Raw genomic sequence first — 24,176 nt, 5'->3', positions numbered from 1 at the left:
TGAGGTGTTTTACAGAGAGATAGGGGTCTCTCTTGTGAGGTGCTTTACAGAGAGGTAGGAGTCTCTCTTGTGAGGTGTTTTACAGAGAGGTAGGGGTCTCTCTTGTGAGGTGCTTTACAGAGAGGTAGGGGTCTCTCTTGTGAGGTGCTTTACAGAGAGGTAGGAGTCTCTCTTGTGAGGTGTTTTACAGAGAGGTAGGAGTCTCTCTTGTGAGGTGTTTTACAGAGAGATAGGGGTCTCTCTTGTGAGGTGCTTTACAGAGAGGTAGGAGTCTCTCTTGTGAGGTGTTTTACAGAGAGGTAGGGGTCTCTCTTGTGAGGTGTTTTACAGAGAGGTAGGGGTCTCTCTTGTGAGGTGCTTTACAGAGAGGTAGAAGTCTCTCTTGTGAGGTGTTTTACAGAGGTAGGGGTCTCTCTTGTGAGGTGCTTTACAGAGAGGTAGGAGTCTCTCTTGTGAGGTGCTTTACAGAGAGGTAGGAGTCTCTCTTGTGAGGTGCTTTACAGAGAGGTAGGAGTCTCTCTTGTGAGGTGTTTTACAGAGAGGTAGGGGTCTCTCCTGTGAGGTGCTTTACAGAGAGGTAGGGGTCTCTCCTGTGAGGTGCTTTACAGAGAGGTAGGGGTCTCTCTTGTGAGGTGCTTTACAGAGAGGTAGGGGTCTCTCTGTGAGGTGCTTTACAGAGAGGTAGGGGTCTCTTGTGAGGTGCTTTACAGAAATAAGGGAGTCTCTTGTAAGGTGTTTTTACATAGATAAGGGGGTCTCTTGTAAGGTGTTTTTACATAGATAAGGGGGTCTTTTACAGAGAGGTAGGGGTCTCTCTTGTGAGGTGCTTTACAGAAGTAGGGGTCTCTCTTGTAAGGTGTTTTACAGAGATAAGGGGGTCTCTTGTAAGGTGTTTTTACATAGATAAGGGGGTGTTTTACAGAGGTAGGGGTCTCTCTTGTGAGGTGTTTTACAGAGAGGTAGGGGTCTCTCTCACCAGAGACTATGTCGTAGCCGTGGTTGATGAGGGCGTTGGCCATGGCCTTGCAGTTAGTCAGAACCTGCAGCTGATAGGTCTTGAACTCTGGGGTCATGGCCTGCTTCAGGGCTACCGCCACACCTGATGGAGACACAAACACACACTTAGTAGCACACAAAATTTGATTTTAGTTTAGGTCTTTTACACTTTGGAATGACTGCACACATTTACAAGATAGGAAAACCATAGAACACTTGTTACTAGACACCGTTTCAAAGCCTAAATGCTCCACACTTCAGACATAAATGACTGCAAATGACGCATTTGACAGAAGAAATTCTTTCTTTGTTGTCATAGGATTGAAATGACAACCTTATACTTGTGGTTTCACTTTGGTTTTGGCTGTAGCCGACACGGAGGGGACAGAGGAAAGATTGGCAGAGCAGATAAACACACAGTCTGGAGGTTGGCGTCTTTTGTTACCGCAGAGACAACAAAAACCTCTGCCAAAGCAGAAATGATAAAACATTGAGAGACAAGTTTCATTTCCGTCGAGTGACTGGTGCCAAACGTACAGAGTGCCCTACCATAAATAAGCCCCAAGTGCATACGAGACGAGAGATGCGTTCTAGGCGCAAATGGGTACCTGCGATGGCGTGGTTATGGGGGCCTCCCTGCAGCCCTGGGAACACCGCCTGGTTGATCAGAGACTCCAGGCTGTACATGGTCTCTTTCCCCTTAGCGTCCACACTACGCACCCCTAGTGGAGAGAGACACATGACGAGAGTGAGGTGGGAAGAAAGCAGTGTAGGGGACAAAGCAGTGTTAGGGACAGCTATTCTTTAGTCAAGGACTAAACTAAGGTGAGTAGTCTCACCTTGGTGTGTAGACTAATGGGGATCCACAATAAAAGGACATCTATTCTTTACTCAAGGACGTCCATTCTTTAGTTCAAGTTTTCAAGTTTCTTTAATAGTTGTCATACAGAAGTACAGAATACTTTTATACAAAATGCTTCTTACTGTTACGCTCCAGAGACTGTGCTAGACAAGATAAGTATCAAATAACATAGTATAGCATGTAAATTAGAAGTAGAAAATGAGGTCACAGTGTTCAGTATAGACATATGTACAATGTTCGATGCAGAATAGACGTAACTGAGTTACCATATAATATACAATATACTATGCAGTGTACTAATATACAATACTATATAGTGCAAAGCAGAAATGGGATGAGGTACAATTTACAGTAAGGTGTACGAGTTGTAGTGCAAATCCTTTATCAATAAATATAAAGTGTGGGGAGTGGGTGCTACAGTGTGTTTGTTTAAAGTGAGTGTGTGCGTGTGGATGTGTGTGCTATGTGCGTTTGATGGTTGTTGTGTGGTGTTCATTGTTCGTTGAGCAGCCTGATGGCCTGGGGATAGAAGCTTCTTCTGAGTCTTTCTGTGCTCGCCTTGAGACTCCGGTATCGCTTGCCTGACCGCAGCAGTTCAAAGAGTAGAGGATACCTATTCTTTAGTCAAGGACATCCATTCTTTAGTAGAGGACACCTATTCTTTAGTCAAGGACAGCTATTCTTTAGTCAAGGACAGCTATTATTTAGTAGAGGACACCTATTCTTTAGTCAAGGACAGCTATTCTTTAGTAGAGGGCAGCCCTATGTTTCAAATACATTTCTCCTTCTTGTTCATTTGTCAAAGGGTCACTGTGATAAGACACATACACCCTCTTCCAGTCCTACCTCTCCTATAGAAGATGAGTCCAGCACGGCAGCCTCGCAGCGTCTTGTGGGTGGTGGTCGTGACAACATCACAGTAGTCGAAGGGCGAGGGCACGACGCCGGCAGCCACCAGGCCGCTAACGTGAGCCATGTCAGACATCAGGAAGGCCCCGTTCTCATCAGCCACCCGCCTCAAACGGCTGTAGTCGATGTTACGGGAGTAACAGCTGGCACCTGGGAGAGCAATGAGAAAGACGAGATGGGGAATAAACAGCTAAAATAAGTTATTATAGTATACATTATTTATATATATATTCCCGCATTAGCTCGGTAGATGTGAGATTTCGGAGGCCAATAATCTGTGAATAAGGCTCTTGTACAGTGAACAATTGATGGTTTATACCCTAACCCGATTCAATTCTCCACATATTTGTATACATGTTTGTTCATAAACTAAACCCTTACTTTAAAAAAGGAACACGCAAACATTATGGGAAATGAGCTTACAGTGTTCCCCAGAGTCAGATAGTTCAACAAGTTGAAAGTACTAAACTCCTTGGAGTGATGCTGGATTGCACTCTGTCTTGGTCTCAATATATTAATTATATTGTTTTGAAAATGGGAAGAGCTATTGGTATTTCCAGGAAATGTGCTTCTTTTGTTGCCCGTCCCCTTTTATGTCAGATAGTGCAAAGTTTAGTTTTATGTCATCTTGACTATTGCTCTGCGATGTAGTCATCTGCTGCCAGTGGTGACCTCAGGAAGCTCCAGGTGGTCCAGAACAGGGCAGCACGGTTGGTACTGGGCTGCTCACTGAGGCCCCATCCACACAAGCGCTGGTTTTAATATAACCATGATTGTATGTGCGCAGTTGCACTGTTCGGCCACACACAACCGGGGATTTGCGACACTGCAACCGCGGTCTTTGAAACCGGTGCCCAGGGTTTTGCGGTTTTGCAGTTGCGTGTGGGCATAGCAACCGAGGTTATTCCCAGTGTTTACAGCAGAGCTGTCGCAATTATTTCCCATGTTTACGGCAGACCGCGGGGTAGAGAGATTATAGCAGAGCCAGCTACACCAGTGTTTACAGCAGAGCTGTCCCAAGTAGCGTTATATGAAAATGATTGTAACAAACTTTTGTTCGAAACGTATCGTCTGTGTTGAAGAGTGTTGTGATCGACTGATGTCTTGTCGCATTCCTGACCTGACGCTGAGAGTAAACATGTAGCTGCAGCTAAACTAAACTCATGTGTTGTCAAGTTATTGTTATAAGGAACCCAGTCCAGACTGCATCCCCTTAACAATTGTTTGTATTGAGCCGTATTGTATTGTACCCATTCTGCAATGTGTTAAATAACGTTTACATCCATTTCATATCGGTAACGTTACCACATTACGTTAGCATTTAAGCTATATACTGTACATGCAGGGAACAAAATTAACTTTTTGACTTACCAGCCATTTGGCTGGTAGATTTTAAAAACTACCAGCCAGGCAGATTTTTTACCAGCCAAAAATTAAAAATAGCTTTTTAGTATATCGCCATGTGTTATTATTACTATATAATACTCTCATATGCTATTTTCAATTAATATCATAAACAAAACAACATAAGGAATATTAGCATAATTTTGAGTGGACTGAAGGAATGAGTCAGCGTTAATAGTTTTAAATGCAAATAATTTATTGAAACATAGAAGTGGGGTCGGGGACACACACACTGTTTCAACTCACCACCCCTGCATCATATTGTAGTCTAGTCTGTCTTCAAACTTCCACTCCTCTCGAAACCTTTTTATATTTGAATATCAACATTATCTGTGCATCCTCTGTAATCCTCAGTTTACTACAATATACTCCTCTCCTGAGTCCTGACTAGTGACTTCATCGTCTTTCCAAACGCACGCACACACACAGAGAAAGGGAGAGTGCCCCCCCCCCCCCCCCCCATTTCCCTTTCCCCAGTCCACACTGTCTGCTGTTCTCTATGGCTCTGCCGCTGATCAGGATTAGCTTGTTAGCTTACGCTAACATAACGTTCATTTCGGGCAATGTGGGCATAAAGGAATGGCGACGATGCAATGCATGTTAGATGCATTTGACCCGTTGTGAGAAGAAGAAAAAACCACAGACTTATTTCGGCTCGCAAAATAGGCGCACTGCTGTGTAGCTCTGCTCTCGGGGAACAAACTTAACTTTTTGACTTACCAGCCATTTGGCTGGTAGATTTTAAAAACTACCAGCCAGGCAGATTTTTTACCAGCCATTGGCGGTTGGCTGGTACTTATTTTGTTCCCTGTGTACATGGATATAGCCATTCACATTAGCATGTAGCTAACAACACCGGCGGTCTTTTGTGAGACTAAACTATCCGCTCTTGGTGGTAAATTGTGTTGCTGATGGTTTTGTTTCATCAACAAAATGAGAGGCAGAACACACAGTGAATGTATCTGTTTGTTTATTGCAGTTTCTTTCTTTGCTGAAAATATATGTTCCGTTGGCAAAATGATCAATAGGGTCCAGCTGTGTTTCTAAACAGGATGTTTACTTCTTCTTCTTCAGTGAATTAATGGCAGATCGCGACCCAACAGGAAGTTTAGTGAGCGTTCAGCCTTTTCTGATTGGTTGAAATGGCCTTCATGTCTGAACAACATCGCCGCCTACTGTTTTGGCATTGTACTACATGTAACGGTTGCTGGTGCTGTGGGTACGCAGTTATACACGGTTGTTCACCTGTGTTCACCTGTGTGGACGGAGTTTTATTTTTTTCTACTTCGGTTATATTAAATCCAAACGCTCGTGTGGACAGGGCCTAAGGTCTAATGTGAGCCGTATGCATGCCCGCCTCTCTTGGCTTAACGTTGAAAATAGATAATTTTGTTTTGCAATAATAATTGTTTTTGTATGTTTTTTTTGTGTGGACCCCAGGAAGACTAGCTGGTTGCTATGGCACCAGCTAATGGGGATCCGTAAACAAATCAAATCAAGATAAGAAGATAGATACCAATTTCCTCTCTGTGCGTTCAGCAGAAAGCTATCCAGCTGCAAGCTAGCCCAGCCGAGGACCAATGAAAGAAGCAGATACGGACCAGCTGTACTGTAGCTTAAAACTCCGGGAGAGGCGTTTCTGGCCCAACAGCTAGGCTAGTGCTCCGTATACGCTTCTGTTCATTTGTGCTAAGCTAGCAGCCGGATAGTTTTATTTCCCATAATGTTGGCGTGTTCCTTTAAACTCTTAACCTCATTTAAAAAGTTTAAAAGTGACCTTCCGGTTTGACAGCAACATGTAGCAGACACGATTGGTCACAGCTCCGCTCCCGTCAACGTTAATTTCGCTTAAAAACCTTATTTGAACAACACTAATGAGTTTAAACCTCATCGTATATATTAAATAAGACCTTCTACTAACTATATCAAAAGAAATAAAGATTCAACATGGGACCTAAGGACAAGAAAGAGATTGGAAAGAAACTCGGAGGAGACAGTACAACGGAGCAAGTTGTGACACGCTCTTCGAGGGATACAGCAGCCGCCAATACAACAGCACCGTTGTTGACTAGCCCCGTTGGGGAGACAGTAGCGGATAATATACCGGGCCCGACGGCGACTTGCCCCGAGAGGGTGACAGCAGATGACAATATAACGGTAACGGCGGGGACAAACACTGTGAGAGAGAAAGCAGTGGAATTTGAGAAGAAAATATCCGTCAAATCCACCGTGTCTCCCAATGCTCCTACAACCTCAACTGATACAAGCAGGGAAGATACACAACCCGATTTCAAGTCTCTGACTAACCTGATAAAGGATCAGATGGACGCTTTCAAATTACACATAGACGAATTCAAATTACACATCGATGCTAAATTCGAAGAGGTTAAAAAAGCGGCCACGGAACAGGCCGGGAGAATTACTGCAGTGGAGAACACGGTGCTAGAAATTACATTGAAAGTCGAGGAGAACACGAAGACTGTTCACGATGGATTCACAGAGATAGCGGAGGAGATACAACAGGTGGAAAAAGAGCTTCGGAAGAAAATACAAGACATCGAAGAGGAAGCAATGGAGAGACGGCTTGAGACCGAACGTTACTACCGTAGAAATAATATCCGTATTGTGGGATTGGATGAATCAGTCAATTGCACAGACGACATATTTCCAACAGTGTTAGCAAGAATTCTAGGTAAACAGATCCTATCCACAGCGCCGTTAGTGGACCAGTGTTATAGAGTCGGTACACGGGACCTAAAAGGCAACGGGACTAGGGTTATCATTGCTACTCTACGCAAGACAGAAATAAGAGACGCGATCATCAGAGGGGCACGCAAGCAATGGGGGAAACTGAAATATGGTGACAAACCAGTGTCTTTCTACGAGGATCTATGCAAGGAGGCCATTGCCCTACGTGTCCCCTACAAAGATGTGCTGCAGAGGCTATACAAGAGAAATCTTAAGCCAAGCCTTCGTTACCCAGCCCTTCTATCCATCTTGGGGGAAGATGGTAAAAGATTCGGATTACGCTCGCCTAAAGTCGCAGATGAATACATGAAGCAACATGATACTGGTCCCCTGGGGCCGGTCGCACCATAGGCTCGTATCAGAAGACAAGCCTACTCATCTCTCTCTTTTTCTCATTTTTATTTTTTTTTAATTATTTTTATTAGAATGACTTTACCACGGCTCAACTACAAAAGCAACAGCAGATATGCATGTTGGCAACACTGAGGCACAAAGTGTTTAATACGGAACGATAGGCATTATATTTATAGACTTCTGGTTTCTGAGGAGGCAATAATCCAATAATGACATTGGGAACACTGGAATATTCTGGATTCTTCTCTCGACTACTCAGGGACACAAAGGAATATGCTGGAAAACACTAGTAGGTCATAACTCCTGGACAGGAAGCACATTCTGGAACATAACAGCAGTGTTTACGAATTTACAAGGGTATTCTACAACTTTCTAGAATACACTGTACTCCTACAATGAAGGCCTGTAATTTTAACATCCGGTATGTATATGCATATGAACCAGTGATGGAAGTTCAATAAGGTTTTAAAAACATCATCCTCATCTAAAGGTATAAGCATGACAAGGTTATTCTAATATTTTAAGCAATTACTCCACTGCTTTAGGGATTTGCATAATTTAGCTCTAAAAATCTATTTTTTTTCTGTTGAGTTTTATTTTAATTCTTACTTTTTCTTCTTTTTTTTTTGTATTTTTCTTCACTTTTTTCTTTTTTCTGATGGTTCCAACATAAGTTAGTAGAATGTTCAAATGAATATATCAATGGAGGTATATTTTTCATTTTTCACACTATTGTTATTACATTAATGGGAAGGCGCAAGGCCAAAATTTGAATTAGAATGAAAGTTTTAGATCCTATGGCAATTAGCATAGGAAGATTAGGGTTAGAAAGCTCATTTTGTGCAACCCGGTGGCTTAAGGGAGGGAGTCATACGCGTAGGATGTGTCTATGGAACACAGTCCTGTACGACTCTTGGAGGGAGGGGGAATTAGGGGATTATTATTTGTATATATGTATGTTTTTAAGCTCGGCTCTCAACGGGACCTCAATAGTTGGATGTATATCTATTGTAGCTTCGCACTCCAGAAGCATTACCAACAACAACATGTATAGATTATGGCTAGTTTGAATATAATGATTTGGAATACTGGGGGGATAAATAATCAACAAACGCAAAAGCGTGCTCACACTGATGAAAAACTGACAGGTTGACGTGGCTCTGCTAAGCGAAACGCACATTTTAGGGAAAGACATAGCTACGTTAGCGGACAACACATATCATAACATTAGTCACTCTTCCTTTGGAACGAGAACTCGTGGAGTTGCCATAGTCGTTAGACGGAAGTTGAATATTGAATTGAAGGGAGTATGGTCTGATGCAGATGGTCGGATAACTATAGCTAAGATTGTACACAAGAACAGGAAAATAGCGTTGGTAGCGGTATACAGCCCAAATTTGTACGAAGCTAATGTCTTCACTACACTTACCAGAACAATGTTAGACCTTCCCGAATACTCATTTATAATTGGTGCGGATTTTAATGCCATTTGGGATCCAGGGATGGATAAATCTTACCCCTCCTTTTCCAACAAACAAAAAAAATCATCTAATGCATTAAAGCAGGGGTGTCAAACTCATTTTCACAGAGGGCCACATCAGCATTATGGTTGCCCTCAAAGGGCCAAAGACCGTATAAATGTTAATGTAATGTAAAATAAATGTAGCTACACATTTACATATTGTTAAACATGGTGTTTCTGTATTTATTACTTATTCAAGTTATACATATTGCATATTCATTTGCATAAATGTAAAAATATATGTTAGCTTATGTTATTTTAACAAATAATTTTAGTTTATCAGAACCACATATTACTCCACCAATCAATGATCAAACCATTCAAGTAAATAACAAAGAAGAATATCATCAAATACAAGCTATGACATTAAGTTTGTTCAAAACCTTTTTGTCACAGTCAAGAGGGGCAGAACTAACAACTGTGAGCTGCAAAGAACACGTGGGACAGATGTAGCAGATGTTACAAAAACAAATGGCTGCACACAACCTTGCAGAGGCCATACATCCAACTAATGGAAGATAGTTTAATTAACTTTAATTAACAGATTGCAGAATGGGTACAGTACAGTACAGCTCAATACACACAATTGTTAAGGGGATGCAGACCAGATAAAGACTTTCGACTTGTTTACATCAGGGTCCCCCATTTTCAATTCGTAATGAAATTGCTATTATGTGTCTGCATGAACACACAACTGTAACTGTACTCAAAAATAACAAAATAAGGGTTGTCTCAGTTCACAACTATATTGGTCAAGTTTTGGGTGGGACTTGTTTGCGTCCCTACAGCTTCTTATTCAATTGAGCGAGATGCTCAGTTATGTCACACAGCCAGTTTGCATCTGACAGTTCAGACAATATTTCTTCAACCCTTTGTTACCTATTCCGCCTGGATCTTTTTTGTATTTTGGGCTGTAAAATTGTCAAAGAATGTCTGAGGAGTAAGTGCTTTTGGCTTTTTTCCTTTGTTACCTCAGATGTTCAACATACATGTATGTGTAAGAATGTGTAATAACTATGGCTGTCAAAGTTAAAGCTTTATTAACGCATTAACCCACAATTATTTTAACACTGCTATTTTTTAACCCAATATTAACACTTTGGGTGCCGGGAAATGCTTAAACACGTCATTCCCGGCCATGCTCAAGTTGCCGAAGACGCTTTACAGCGTCTTTAATATCAATATTTCAAAAATCTGGGATCGGATTCATATGTCCCCTCCGCTGGCCTGAGATCCACCAGGAGGACCCACTGAGCTCTCTGGCGGTTCAGGAGCGCCATCTGGTGGCCGATCGGCGCAATCGCTTAACAGGAAGTGCCATAGAGGTTGTGCTGGACGGCCGTATTACTTCCGGGCACTCGCTATAGGTCCCGGCATTCTAGCTCGTCACAATACACAGCGATCGATTGCCAATAACTCGATAAACAACATGATTTGGACGTATATACCATTATACAAGCTGGAGATGGACCGGGTAAATCTACATCCCATAATGATCAAATTTATACTCTACGATGATCGCCCAACGGCGCGCAGAGACTGGGGTGAGTTTTAGCGTGTAAAGTTACCGTCTTCGATACTAACTGCTATTATCAACATTTGACCCACATTAGATGATTGGTATAACGCTGCCCACGGAATTATAAACGCCCCCTAGCCCATCCGGTCAACATCAGATGACGTGTAGTAACTTCTAGAAGTACGTCTAGTTGGAATTTTTTATATCGCGCTGATTGCCATAAAACTGTATTGCATCATCAATATAATGTATTTGGGGCTATAGATCACGTTCTGGAGAAAGCTGCAGAAAGAGATGAAAACATACTTATACATTAGACCATACTTTACTATGAATATGTGAATGAAAAAGTTTAACGTTGCTACACAATGAACAATACATATAGGACTTTGAATGGGCCCTAATAATGGCAATGTAGCAATAGAATTTAAAAAGTTATAGCCCTGCAAAGAAGGGGACTTTCTCTATAGACAAATAGAGCCGGCAACCTACGGTTGATAATGAATTTAACCCATGGCAGCCAAAGTGTTAATGTATTTTTTTTTTTTTTTTTTTTTTTTTTTTTTTTTTTAAACCTGAGCTCTTGGGGGGCCACATCAAATGACGTGGCGGGCCGGATTTGGCCCGCGGGCCGTGAGTTTGACACCTATGCATTAAAGGATTGGTCGAAGATTACAGGTGTAAATGACTTATGGCGATCACTGAACCCCACGACCCGGAAGTACTCTTGTCGATCTGCGAGACATAACACATTATCCAGAATAGATTATGTTTTTGCATCCCAGAGACTATTTGATAACTATGATGTGGAAATGATACCCAATGCATTATCAGATCACTGTTATTTACTCCTAAAAGGAACATTTGGTATACTATCATCCCAAGCCCCAAGATGGCGATTTAACACGATGCTGCTTAATAACAAGGAATTCATTACACAATTTAAAGAAGCTCTTTCAGTATTCCTACTGGTGAATGCGAATTCGGTGCAGGACCCCAGAATATTATGGATGTCGGTAAAGGGAATGATCAAGGATTTCACTGATAGCTTTTCCTCCAAAATACGCAAGAATCGATGCTCAAAACTGGCTGAACTGGAAACGCTTTACTCAACGTTATTTACTTCTTTACAATACAACGACTCGGTTCGACTGGAAACTCAAGTTAATGTACTAAAAAAAGAGATTAACGCCATATACAAACAACAATCTGAAATACAAATACGTAGCACAATATAACTAACTGCAGATATAACTACCATTAAAGCACAACAAGGACTTGTTACAGACCCTAAAAAAATAAACGCGACATTCAAAGAATTCTACTCCAACTTGTATAAATCAGAAACGACCTTTTCTCGATCAAAACAAAATGGACAATTAACCTCCCTAAACTTTCAGAGGATGACGCTAAACAGTTAAAAACACCGATCACACTAGAGCAGTGGTGCCCAACCAGTCGATCGCGATCGACAGGTAGATCGCGGGCTGATTTCAAGTAGATCTTGATTAATAAAATTTGATTATAATTTTTTTATTTTTTTTTGCTAAATCAACTCAACTTCCTCTCCTTGTTAACTACAACAAGCAATGCTGTTTGTTATTTAAGATGAGGTCGGACTCGGCACTGACAGATTTGTGTTCATTATGCTGCTTTTATAAAGCCTCAAATGACGGCTTACAATATACAATTTTGGCTGGTAGCTCTCGGGCTAGGTGGTAAATAAAAAAGTAGATCTTGGTTCAAAAAAGGTTGGCCACCCCTGCACTAGAGGAACTCAGGAAGGCCATATCCGAAATGCAAAGTGGTAAGAGACGGTATCCCACCAGAAATGTACCCCTCTTGTTAGGACATAATTGGACCCCTATTACTTAATATGATTTTATACTCAGTCAAGGAGGGGAACTTCCATAAGAACGACAATATTGCACTCATAACAGTCCTCCTTAAAAAAGACAAAGATCCCACCGAGTGCGGTAGATATAGACCCTTAAGCCTCCTCGGAACCGATATCAAACTGTACTCTAAGGTATTAGCCATCAGACTTCAAAAGCATATGACGTCTTTAGTTCATCCGGATCAAACTGGCTTCATAAGAGGCCGCTTGATCACTGATAACATAAGACGATTACTACACGTACTAGATGCTAACAAGGACGACACCACACCTAAGGCGATGCTGTCCCTGGATGCAATGAAAGCTTTTGACAGGTTGGAATGGTCGTATCTATGGGCAGTATTAGAAAGGATGGGGTTAGGAAAAGGATTCATTGATATGATTAAAGTATTATACAAAGACCCATCGGCCATGATTACAACAGGTATAATCACCTCCGAAATCTTTCCGGTATCACGCTCCTCTAGACAGGGTTGCCCTCTTAGTCCCGGACTATTCGATTTATCATTAGAGCCTTTAGCACAATATATAAGACAATCCCAATCCATAGAACCAATCGTAATCAAGGGCACACAACATAAAATTTGTTTATATGCGGACGACGTAATACTGTTCATGCAAAACCCCAACGCCGCATTGCCTCATCTTCTCAAGTTGATTGAGGACTTTGGCGATTTATTGGGATTTAAGATAAATTGGCCGAAGTCGGCTTTCCTTCCACTTAACGCCCCTGCAAAAAAGAAATATAACCCTCCCAGAAGAGATACCGATGGTTAAACACTTTAGATGTTTGGGAGTTGAAGTATTCCCTACCATAAGCCAAACGGTGAAGCACAATTACATAAAAATCCAAAATAAAATCAAAGACGACCTTGACAGGTGGTCAAAACTTAAAAACTCGGTACAGGCACGGGTATCAATAGTTAAGATGGACGTCCTACCTAGAATCAACTTCTTCAGCTCAATGCTACCGTTACCCCCTCCAGAGGGTTACTGGAAAAAATTACACTCCTCCGCATACACATTTATTTGGAATAACAAACCACCATGTATAAAAAGATCCACCGCACAGAGAAACAAAGCAGACAGTGGTATGGCATTTCCAGATTTTTTCCACTATTTTAAGGCGTACACTTTAAGACCACTGACAACATGGTTTGATCCCCAAGCATCAGTATCCTGGAGAAATTTAGAAGAAAATATAGTAGCTCCACATAGACTGAAGGACATAGTATACACCAAATTATCAATTAAGCAATGCGAACGGAAATTTGGCCCCATAATTACTTATGCGATCCGGATATGGCGTGAAACACAAAAAAAATATTCTAACCCACATAAATGGCATAATCATACTCCCTTATTCAATAACAATGCACTCCTGATTGGAAAACGACCTATAAGATTCCCTAGATGGGAAAAGCAAGGCATACACACATTAGGAGATGTTTTCAACAAACAGGGTTTTTGTAGTTATGATGAAATACACAAAAAATTTAATCTCACCGATTCCACATATTATTTTTTACGCACAGTTATTGTTATGTTTGAAGGCTCACGGTGTTCCATTAAGGATACCAATTGTACACCACAGATACCACAAATTCTTCTATGAAAGAGAGACATCGAGAGGTTTTGTATCAGATTTGTATCATCAATTACTAACGTCCTCGTATGAAACCCTCCACCTAGACTCAGTCTGGAGGAGGGATATACCAGACCTGGAAAAAGATTTTGATTGGCAAGAAGCCTGGGCAAATGTTCGACTTGCATCAAGGAACCCGGACCATCAACAAATCAATCTTAACTATATTCACAGGACATACTTGACTCCTATAAGACTGAACAGAATGGGTCTTAAACAAGACTCCAAATGCTCCTTATGTACAAATGGGGACGAGGGGACATTTATGCACATGTACTGGGACTGCCCACCAGTTAAGATATTCTGGAAAGAAGTGACCCAGCAATTATCAAATCTCTTAACTCTGAATATACCTGTACACCCCTCTGTATTACTGCTGAATGATGTTTTTTTTTTAAAACTTTATTTTTTAGCGTTTATCGCTTTTCTGGTCAAGCATGACCGACAGTTGTAGGGTGAAACGGGAGAGAGAGCAGGGGGAGACATTCGGCAAATGACGGCGAGTCCGGGAATCGAACTCGGAGTCAACCAGATCCGTGACGCAGCACGGAGTCCCGCGACGCAGCGCGGTAACATGGTGTGCTACTGGAGCACCCCTGAATGATGTTTTTGAGTGTGCAGTAAATATACAGCTAAAGAGATTGGTTTTATCTGGTATCACAGTGGCTAAAAAGCTGATAGCATCACGATGGTTTCAACCGGAAAAAATGTGCCGGAAGGTCTGGATTCTTACATATCTCGATGTGATTTATCTAGAAATATCTACAGCAAGAATTTTGGGTCTCAATGAATCCAAAATGACAATGTGGTTAGAAGTGGTGGAGAGAATAAAAGCTAGCATATAATGGTAGTGTCTGGTTAGGAGCGAGTGATGGTGGATGGATTATCCAATGGGGGGTCCGGGGGGTGCGAGCTAGAGCATATGTGTGTAGGGTATTAGATAGCAGGTATTAGGGGTATATCTTGTATAAGACATTTAACTAAATGGTGATTTCATTGGATGTGCACTGTTAATTAATGCTTGTATATCTAATCTTGTGTTGTCATGTTTGTTTATATGTTTGTTTAAAAAAAAAAAAAAAAAAAAAAAGTTTAAAAGTTCTTGTATCAAATAATAAAATTAGGTTATCTAGTATAGCTGGACCTGCACCATCAGGTGTTTGTGTACATTTCAAATACTGAAACTGAAAGCTTCTCATCTAACAATCTAAAAAATTTCACTGGATTGATTTGAATTTACATTATGACAGAATTCAAAGTGTGCATATGTGTGTGTGTGTGTGTGTGTGTGTACCATACCGCCAATGATGACTTTTGGATGGAATAGGCGTGCGTTTTCCTGAAGCCTGTCGTAGTCAATAAGGCCAGTTGTTGGATCCACCTTAAAAAAAACACATCAGATCACATGAGATGAAAGATACCACAAGAAAATTATAAGGGTCAACATATATATAATCTCAAGTAAGAACACAGAATGTTGCCTTATTGGCAGGGATGCGTTCTTCATGGGACGGGGTTGCACTCCGTGCAACCAAAGATCTGAGCAGAAGTGCGTGCACGCACATGCGCGGCACGCGCCAACTCGCTATAAGTACCCACCTGGGCTACTTTGCTTATCAATAGCGCCGGTCGTCAGGTGTGTTAAATACGTTCTCAGATACATTCACACCTAACTTGTGAATGAAATGTGTTACATTCCATTCGTAGAGGCAATTAGGCACTGTCTTTAGTCTGTGCTTAAGCGAGGGAACATTTATGCGCATGCGCGGGAGCGCGCGTGCACGTGGCGTCATTAGCGTGCGTGCAATCAGAGTTGATATGAGGAACGCACCTCTGCTTATTGGATCATAGTGAGTGAAACTTGATGACCAGCAGTGAAAAGAAAACACACAACTGCACGCCATCGTTTCAGTCAGCCAAGTCACAAGACCGCAGTGTCTCATTCGGCTTGAATTCAAAGTACTGTATGCCCAGATCTGTTTTTTCATTTACTACCGGAAACCAAGCCTGGACTTCTAGCAGTCTTAGACCTATTTCAGTGGGCGGGAGTAGTTGACTTGACAGATAAACTCCTTCAGCCAATCACAAAAGAAGAATGTGGGTCCCGTCCCACACTTTGAATAACCCTATAGTGGTGTGAGGAAATGGTAACACACATTTGCTACTAGTAACATTAGCTAACTTTATGTCCAATGGTTGGTCGCATTTCGATCTTTGATGACGTTGGTCGAAAATACTTGCTGTAATGTTTGAATACTAGTGCCAGCTAACAAGCAGATGTTAAGCTGTTAAGATGCTGTGCACTGTGGGATAGACCAGGATGACATCATACGCCGGGGTAAGACATCTTTAATATAACAGCCCATTATTATTATTTCTCTTTATCTAGTCATTGTGTATTATTATTTATCTTTATCTAGACATTGTGTATTATTATTTATCAAGACATTGTGTATTATTATTTATCAAGACATTGTGTATTATAATATTATTTATCTTTATCACATTGTGTATTATTATCTAGCATCATCTGTGTTACAAGTAAACTAGGGCTGTCCCCGACTAAGGATTTGGATAGTCGACTTTGATTGGCCGAAATTAGCCGATAGTCGACTATTAAAAAGAAATATATAATGTAATTTATCATTCCATTTGGGCTGTGGGGGTGCTTAATGTCTGAAGGAGTCGACGGAAGGCTTCTTGTCCTTTGCAAAAGCATGCAATTGGTCCACTGATGGATACATCTTGATATTTGTCTAGTCTAGTGTGTTCATTAGATGGGTGAAATCCTCTTTCAGTGCCTCTGTGCCCGTTTTCTTAGGCAGTTAGCCTCTGGTATGCGTGCCATTAGCGTTAGCCACACTTCTAGGCCTCTTTTCTTTTGGAAAGAATGATACAAATAAAAAAAATAAAAAAAGATAATATTATTATTTATTTTTTTTGCATTCGACTAGAGGTTGGCAGTCGACTACGGCTCCTTTCGATCGATTAGTATTAGTCGACTAATAGGGGTCAGCCCTAAAGTAAACTGGCTTTGGCTGGACAGTGACAGTGCTGTGCCAGAGTGTGTCTCATAACCAGGGCCCTAAAGTACTTTGAACTGACCGTGCCTTTTATATTGGATATTTATTTTTATGATATTGGTAAGTAGTGTGTGTGTGTGTATTAGGGCTGTCCCCGACTAAGGTTTTGTATAGTCGACTTTGATTGGCCGAAATTTGCCGATAGTCGAATGTCTGAAGGAGTCGACTGAAGGCTTCTTGTCCTCTGCGAAAGCATGCAATTGGTCCACTGATGGATACATCTTGATATTTGTCTAGTCTACTCTAGTGTGTTCATTAGATGGGTGAAATCCTCTTTCAGTGCCTCTGTGCCCGTTTCTTAGGCAGTTAGCCTCTCTGGTATGTGTGCCATTAGCGTTAGCCACGCTTCTAGGCCTCTTTGCTTTTGGAAAGAATGATACTTTTTTTAAAATAATTATATATATATATATATTTTTTTTGCATTCCACTAAGAGGTTGGCAGTCGACTACGGCTCCTTTCAATCGATTAGTCAACTATCCCGACTAATCGGGGTCAGCCCTAGTGTGTATGTGTGTGTGTGTGTGCGACAGTCATCTTTCCCAGAGTATTTGTGCATGTATAAACAAGATTCACATGAAGCCTTTCGATTGTTGTCATTGTTTTATCTTTAATGTATTAATATGTTCCTGTACTTGTCCGTTAGTTTTATAGTAAGAAAAAAACACCTAGTAGGTACCCAGGTGGACCAGGTTCTTCACAACATGTAGGCCTATACACCTTATTACGGCAAGGTCTGTAAATTATATAAAACCGAGAATACAGAAAAGAAAATAGCATCATTCGAACAGCCGATTCTCCACCAGCAATGCTTTTAAAATCATAGTTTAATCCATCCGTCATTTCCATGTGCATTCATCAACACTAGAGCCACTACGATCGTTTTTTCAATAATGCACAATGACATTCCTTTTCAGAATTCACTGAAAGGCAGAGGGATTTTCATAATCATAATCAGTCAAGGGTGGATAATACAAATGTTGGGTAAAGGGTAAAGTTAATGCCTCCTCTAAATCTAAGAAATTTTAGCTTTGGTATTTACAAAGTTGTATTGGTCCCAGATTCTCTGGGAATTTCTTCATATGGAGTTGACGACCCTAAATGACTCGTTAACCATCATGAATGAGACTTGCTCTGAAATACTGGATTAGAGAAATGGCTAAATGAGAGCCCCAGGGAAACGGTTTGCAGGTTAGCTAACCAGCGCCACACCATCCATACAGATGCAGATGCTTCAGGCAACAGCCTATCATGTGAGAGGACGGTGGTCACTAGGGCCAACGTTTGAGAACATGAAATAGCAAATCCCTTAGACTGTAACATGATAACAGAGGCATTCAAACTCTTGTTGATTTCACCAATTATACATTTTACAGGCACTTCGGATATATTTTTACAGCATTCAATATATAAACACTTAAAACCTTTCCAAACACAATTTAAGACTATTTAATGCTTTTTAAGGCCTTTCTTGTTTTGAGAGCTTGTTTTGTTTGTTTTAAGTAGAAACCAGTTCAATGTGACCACATGGCATGAGGGGACAATCAGTGTGTTGCTCTTATTGTAGGCAACATACGTCTACGTATGTATAGGTTAGGGATGGGAATCACTAGATATAGCGATACAACTATACATTTTATATTATACCGGTAAATCGATACACAAAGTATTTAAAAATAAATAAATAAATGTTAATTCCATTTAGCTGGAGTGAGGTGAACAGACTGAAAATGTTATCTTACAGGATTACAATATTGTGACTCCAGTATCGTGATAATATGGTATTGTGGGGCCTCTGGTGATTCTTAGGGATGATCAAATATGATCACGATACTATAATATTGCAATATAATCCGTTTTATCTAAAAAGAGAACGTTTTCAGCCTGTGCACCTTACTCCAAGCATTTTTATTGCAAAATGCAAAATGGGATGTCAAGCAAACATATATTTTTTTTATCGATACATGACATGAGAATATCGGGATACTATCCTGTATACATTTTTCCCCCACCCCTGTGTATGTAGCCCAAGTATCTATTTGACATCTGTACCTTATAAGGCATGGACTCATAGAAGACGGATGTGGCCGAGATCTTCTTCTTGTCGGTCATGAAGCCGTGGGTCAAGTGACCTCCGTCGGGGAGGTCCAGACCCATGATCCTGCCGTGGGGCTCAGCGATGGCCATGTACACCGCAAAGTTAGCAGGGGAACCTGAGAGAGACATGACAAATAAAGAAACTTCAGAGATCTAAGAGTTGTGCACAATAACTACCATGACATTAGGGCTGCAACGATTAGTCGACATAATCGACGACGTCGATTATAAAAAATCGTCGACGAGAAATTGTTGCGTCGATTAGTCATTAAAAAAAAAAAAAAAAAAAAAATAATTTAATTTTTTTTTTTTTTTTGTGCACTACCTATCTTTGTGAGAGTGGCTTCTCAGGGTTCCAGACAACATCATAACATGATGATCCCATAGCAAATTTTGGACATTGAAAACATTGTTCCCCTGCAGGAGATGATGATCAGACTAGACACACAATACATTACACACGCACTCCTCTCACTCACACACAGCGATCAGAGTAAGACACACACATACACACTCCTCTCACTCACACACAGCGATCAGAGTAAGACACACACACATACACACTCCTCTCACTCACACACAGCGATCAGAGTAAGACACACACACATTCACACTCCTCTCTCTCACACACAGCGATCAGAGTAAGACACACACATTCACACTCCTCTCACTCACACACAGCGATCAGAGTAAGACACACACACATACACAAATTACACAGTACACACCTCTCACTCACACAGCGATCAGAGTAAGACACACACACATACACACACGGACTCCTCTCACACACGGCAAACAAAAGTTATTTAAAGTACACTTCCACTTTAATTTGTATTATTTAATTTATTTATCTTGTTATGAGTGATTGCTGTATTGTTCTTCAAATACATTTTCATTTAAAGTGGCTTAAAGATCCAAATTCAAATGTTTCATGAGTCATTATTTTAATTTGCTATGGGATCATCATGTTATGATGTTGTTGTTTGGTCCTGACAAGAGTCTCAAAGTCTGGGGTGATGGTAGACAAGCAACTCTGCTCAATGTCCAATCTGTTCCTCTGCTCTGTCTTCAGCTGGACCAGAGCTGAGAAGCCACTTTCACAAAGATAGGTAATTATAAAAAAAAAAAAAAAAAAAAAAAAAAAACGTTTTTTTGTTGTTGTTTACATTGGTTTTCGATTAGTCGACTAATCGAAAAAATAATAGGCAGATTAGTCGACTACCAAATTAGTCATTAGTTGCAGCCCTACATGACATGATAACTCGAACTGCACTATGCAACTAAAAACATCTGCAATCAAGTGTAGGGATGCCCCCCGGACCCCGGTTTTAAACGGGAACCGGTACTATATTAGAAAATACCGGAGTATTTATAAGCTCCGACGTCCTCTGTACTGCTATCGATACTCTAGAGAAATTATTATTACTATTATTATTATTATTATTTAAAAGTTGCGAACGATCTCTCCTCTCTCTGTCTCTGCACGAGAAGCAGCGAGTCATTATTACACACACTCCTCGCGAGTCGCGCTACACATACATACGGGTACTCCTTAATGAAAGCGCTGTCAATAGTATGCAGCTGCAGCACGTCAGACCGCAGCGCTTACAAGCCCCGCACATACAAGCCCCGCACACCTGATGTGCTGCAGCTGGAAGCATCTCAGCGCTGTCTCCGTGCTGACGCGCGCTGCACACAGACACAGACAGCTCTGCATGGACTGAGTCGTGATGGCGGATAGAGCGAAGCGTTCACAAGTGCAACAAAACATTTGCCAGTAAGGGTGGCAATACGAGCAATCTATCAAAACATTTGTTTGCAAAACACTATATTAGTTTGCAGAAATGCGCCATATTCGACTGCCTTGCGCGCAGTGGTCCATCTGCATCCACGTCCACTGCAGCCGGTAAGCCAAGATACGGAGTTTCCTAGGCTAATAACGAATTATTACAAATAGGCTAATAAACAAAATAATTGTTTAGCTACAAATACTACAATCTAAAAACTTTTTATAGATCGTCAAGCTGAGGTCAGCCACCAATGTGTCCCAGTGAGCCCACCACACATCCTCCCTCTACCTCCACCACCCAAAGTCCTTTCTCCCTAGCAGCTAGAGGAAAGATGACAGAGGATAGGGTGAACGAGTGTCACAGGGCTGTGACAAAGTTTGTTGTCAAAGGCCTGCACCCGTTCTCTACAGTGGAGTCCAAGGACTTTAGGTAACAACTAATCATTCAGTGTATATCGTTTTTTTTGTATACATAGTTGTCTAACTTGTCTGTTGTTGTTATAAGTTATTATTGAAGCAGCTATTCCCACCACTCCACACAAATTTACAATAATTCAATCATTTCTAATCTTTACTGTAGGGAGATGACCAATGCTCTCAACTGCAAATATAAAAATCATAAAAAAATTATCAAAAAGAACCGATAAGAGTATCGATAAAGTACCGAACCGTTAAGCAGTATCGATAGGAGTAGTAGTATCGATAAAATCCTAACGATACCCATCCCTAATCAAGTGTAGTGGTGTTTGAAGGGGCACTTTGCAGATTCTAACCTAAATCATATGGTTCTGTTATGAGGATATGTGATGACCGGACATAAACAGGTGACATCACCCAGCACAGAGCAGACCTCTAGTGAACTCACCATTTCCTCAACTTTCCTTCAGATGGGCCTAGGACTAGGGCTGCCGCGGTATTGATTTTTTTACTTACCGCACAAATTTGCGAAGCCAATTGTTGTATTGTATTCTTGGGACCAAATAAGGTTGTCGATATTCCAATGTACAGTTTTGCTTGTACAGTTATACAGTTCCCCCCCCCTGCCTACCCAACCCCCCCCCCCCCCCCCCACTTCCAATGTAGAGTCCCCCCCCCCACCCCAATCTGTTAATAAAGTTTTCAATCAATCAAGCCATTCAAACCGCAAAAAAAAATAAAAGAGTTTGAATGCATTTATTTCTCTAGTAGTCTATTCTTCATAGCCTATAGTCTAAATGTCTATCTTTAGAGGACGACTTTGCAGCAGGAATATTGTTTGGGATTCGAGAACACAGAACAAATTGTTCTTGAAACTAAATGTGCATATAACAGAAACAGATAGGCCATTACACATTTATAAAGGCTTTGCACTGCAAAGTTAGTAAATACAAATACATACTAAAGTGCACATGTTCCTTGTGCTAGTGGATGATGTACAGTTCCATACTATTCCAGAATAGCAATTCTCATGCTGCTTGCTTGTATTCATCTGTGTGAACGATAATTGTTACAAAGGGTCAGATTAAACCAAATATATATATTTATTACTTGAGATATATTGTATAGTATTTGTATATCGTCTGATATCCCTTGTATATTCTTTGTACATATACACGGAATATCCCTTTACCTAGTACAGGCCAGACCATAATATTCGTTCTCCTATTGGACAGCGATCCCCTAGGCACCACGGCCATACCCCTCAATGTCTAGTTCAAAGTCACCGCTAAGACATGCCTGAACATGCCCGGTTCTGCGCAGTAATATGAGACAGAAATAAGGCTGGTACTAGATTGTTCACCTTACGTATAAATACGTCGCAGGTGGATACAGCAGTTAGTTAACCTAGAAACGTGTTACCCCAACAAGTTGAAGCCTTCACCACGATACAACGTGCTGTGAAGTGGGCCCGTTTTGCCCCGAAATAGAGCCTTGAGACCGCGTGCGAATTGATAGCTGAAGTGTCAGAGTTTAACGCTGTATCGTCGAGTTCGAATTATTCTATTATTAAGTAATAGTCTATTATGTATAGTGTATCGTGCGGCTACCGTTCTACAGTGACCAGCATTACCAACGTTTCATCGTACCGAGCTAGTGTGCTTATCCAGGCTGGGCGGCCTAACCTTGTGCCGTCATCCGAGGAGCCCTAGACGAGAACCGTGTGGATATGTACACTGGATAACCTACACCGACGACTACAGAGCCCTTTTCGGCTGGATTATAATGCTTTGGTCCTGTCGCTGTTGGAGCAGAGAATCGTCTACACCCACTACCGTGTGGGATTTACCCTGTGAGGAGCACCGTCGAGCCCGCCTCTAGGACTCTGAGGCTGGCTAGCTTTCCTCCATGCGGCACTGCACACCGGAGAATAGCTGTTGCTTTGTCTACGGATCAAGGGATTATTGCACTGTCTCCTGTACCTGGAGTCTCCTTATTCCTCGTTGATCCAGACTTTTGCTACCGACAAATCCTCTCCCCTGCTGGCTTACAACCGGAGGGAACCCCTTTAGTATCTCCAGCTGACCTACTAGTGTACCATATATAATTCTTATGCTACAGGTGGTATTAATTATCCCCTTCGTAATATGCTCATGGACTTACACTCTTGACCTATTCATGCACATTCTTCGCCTTACAAGCGCAACTCTCAATCTTAATAAATGTAAGATAATCTTGGTGCTCTTCTAATAAATATTATTATAAACAGTACTTTCTTGTTAAGCCGTGTTATTGTGTGGGTGTTCATCTCATATACATGTGTACTGTATGGCCAGTAGTAATGTACATAACTCAGTAGTGGTTTAATGATACCATACTTATTCAATACAGTCAGGGAATTGTACCCCTCAGTTACAATTGGTCCTTCGAGCCGGATGGTAATTAGCGTAATATTAATATTGACATGGCCAGCGATGAACACTCCACAAACGGTTCTCCTAAGCTAGATCGCCCGCAGCGCAGACGGCAGCCACCTCCTTACCTAGAGGACTACGCTGCCAGTCTACTACCTAGCTTTATACAGACGTTAAACGCGGAAAAAGCGGATAGTAAAAGTATGTCAAACCCTACCGACCAGGCGACCCTGCCAGTAGAGACCCTAGTGGGTTCTAACGTAACTGACCAAGCTCACGGGGGTACCAGGAGGGACATGACATGACTTTATCCCCCGCCAACGTCAACGGGATAGTCCCCGGAGAGCTCCAGGATAAAGAAAGCCCTCCAGGGACGGAACCCGACCCACCACCAGAAGAGACGCGCACCCAGGAGATGGACCTCCTCGGAGCGCGACAGGAGAACGGATCTCCAACGAGCACTGCCAGAAGCCGATCACCTCCATCAGTGTCTTCCCCCAGCGAGGCGGACAAGATGCT

The 24,176-nt window shown here is 41.5% G+C and overlaps 1 protein-coding gene across 1 annotated transcript in view; it reads right to left on the bottom strand.

Moving 5' to 3' along the window:
• shmt1 (serine hydroxymethyltransferase 1 (soluble)) overlaps positions 1-24,176 on the bottom strand; it is a 59,394-nt gene that overhangs the window by 12,926 nt on the left and 22,292 nt on the right. Inside the window, exons 5-9 of the mRNA XM_084329860.1 lie at positions 18,990-19,150; positions 15,156-15,237; positions 2,705-2,917; positions 1,605-1,718; positions 977-1,099 (exon numbers count right to left, since the gene is read on the bottom strand). Of these exons, the coding sequence (XP_084185986.1) occupies positions 977-1,099; positions 1,605-1,718; positions 2,705-2,917; positions 15,156-15,237; positions 18,990-19,150 (693 nt within the window). The remainder of the gene's footprint in view (positions 1-976; positions 1,100-1,604; positions 1,719-2,704; positions 2,918-15,155; positions 15,238-18,989; positions 19,151-24,176) is intronic.

This window comes from Notolepis coatsorum (assembly GCF_963971535.1).
Source record: "Notolepis coatsorum genome assembly, chromosome: 14".
NCBI lineage: Eukaryota > Metazoa > Chordata > Actinopteri > Aulopiformes > Paralepididae > Notolepis > Notolepis coatsorum.
Note: the sequence above shows the minus strand (reverse complement) of the source record. Positions and strands in the feature narration are given on the sequence as shown.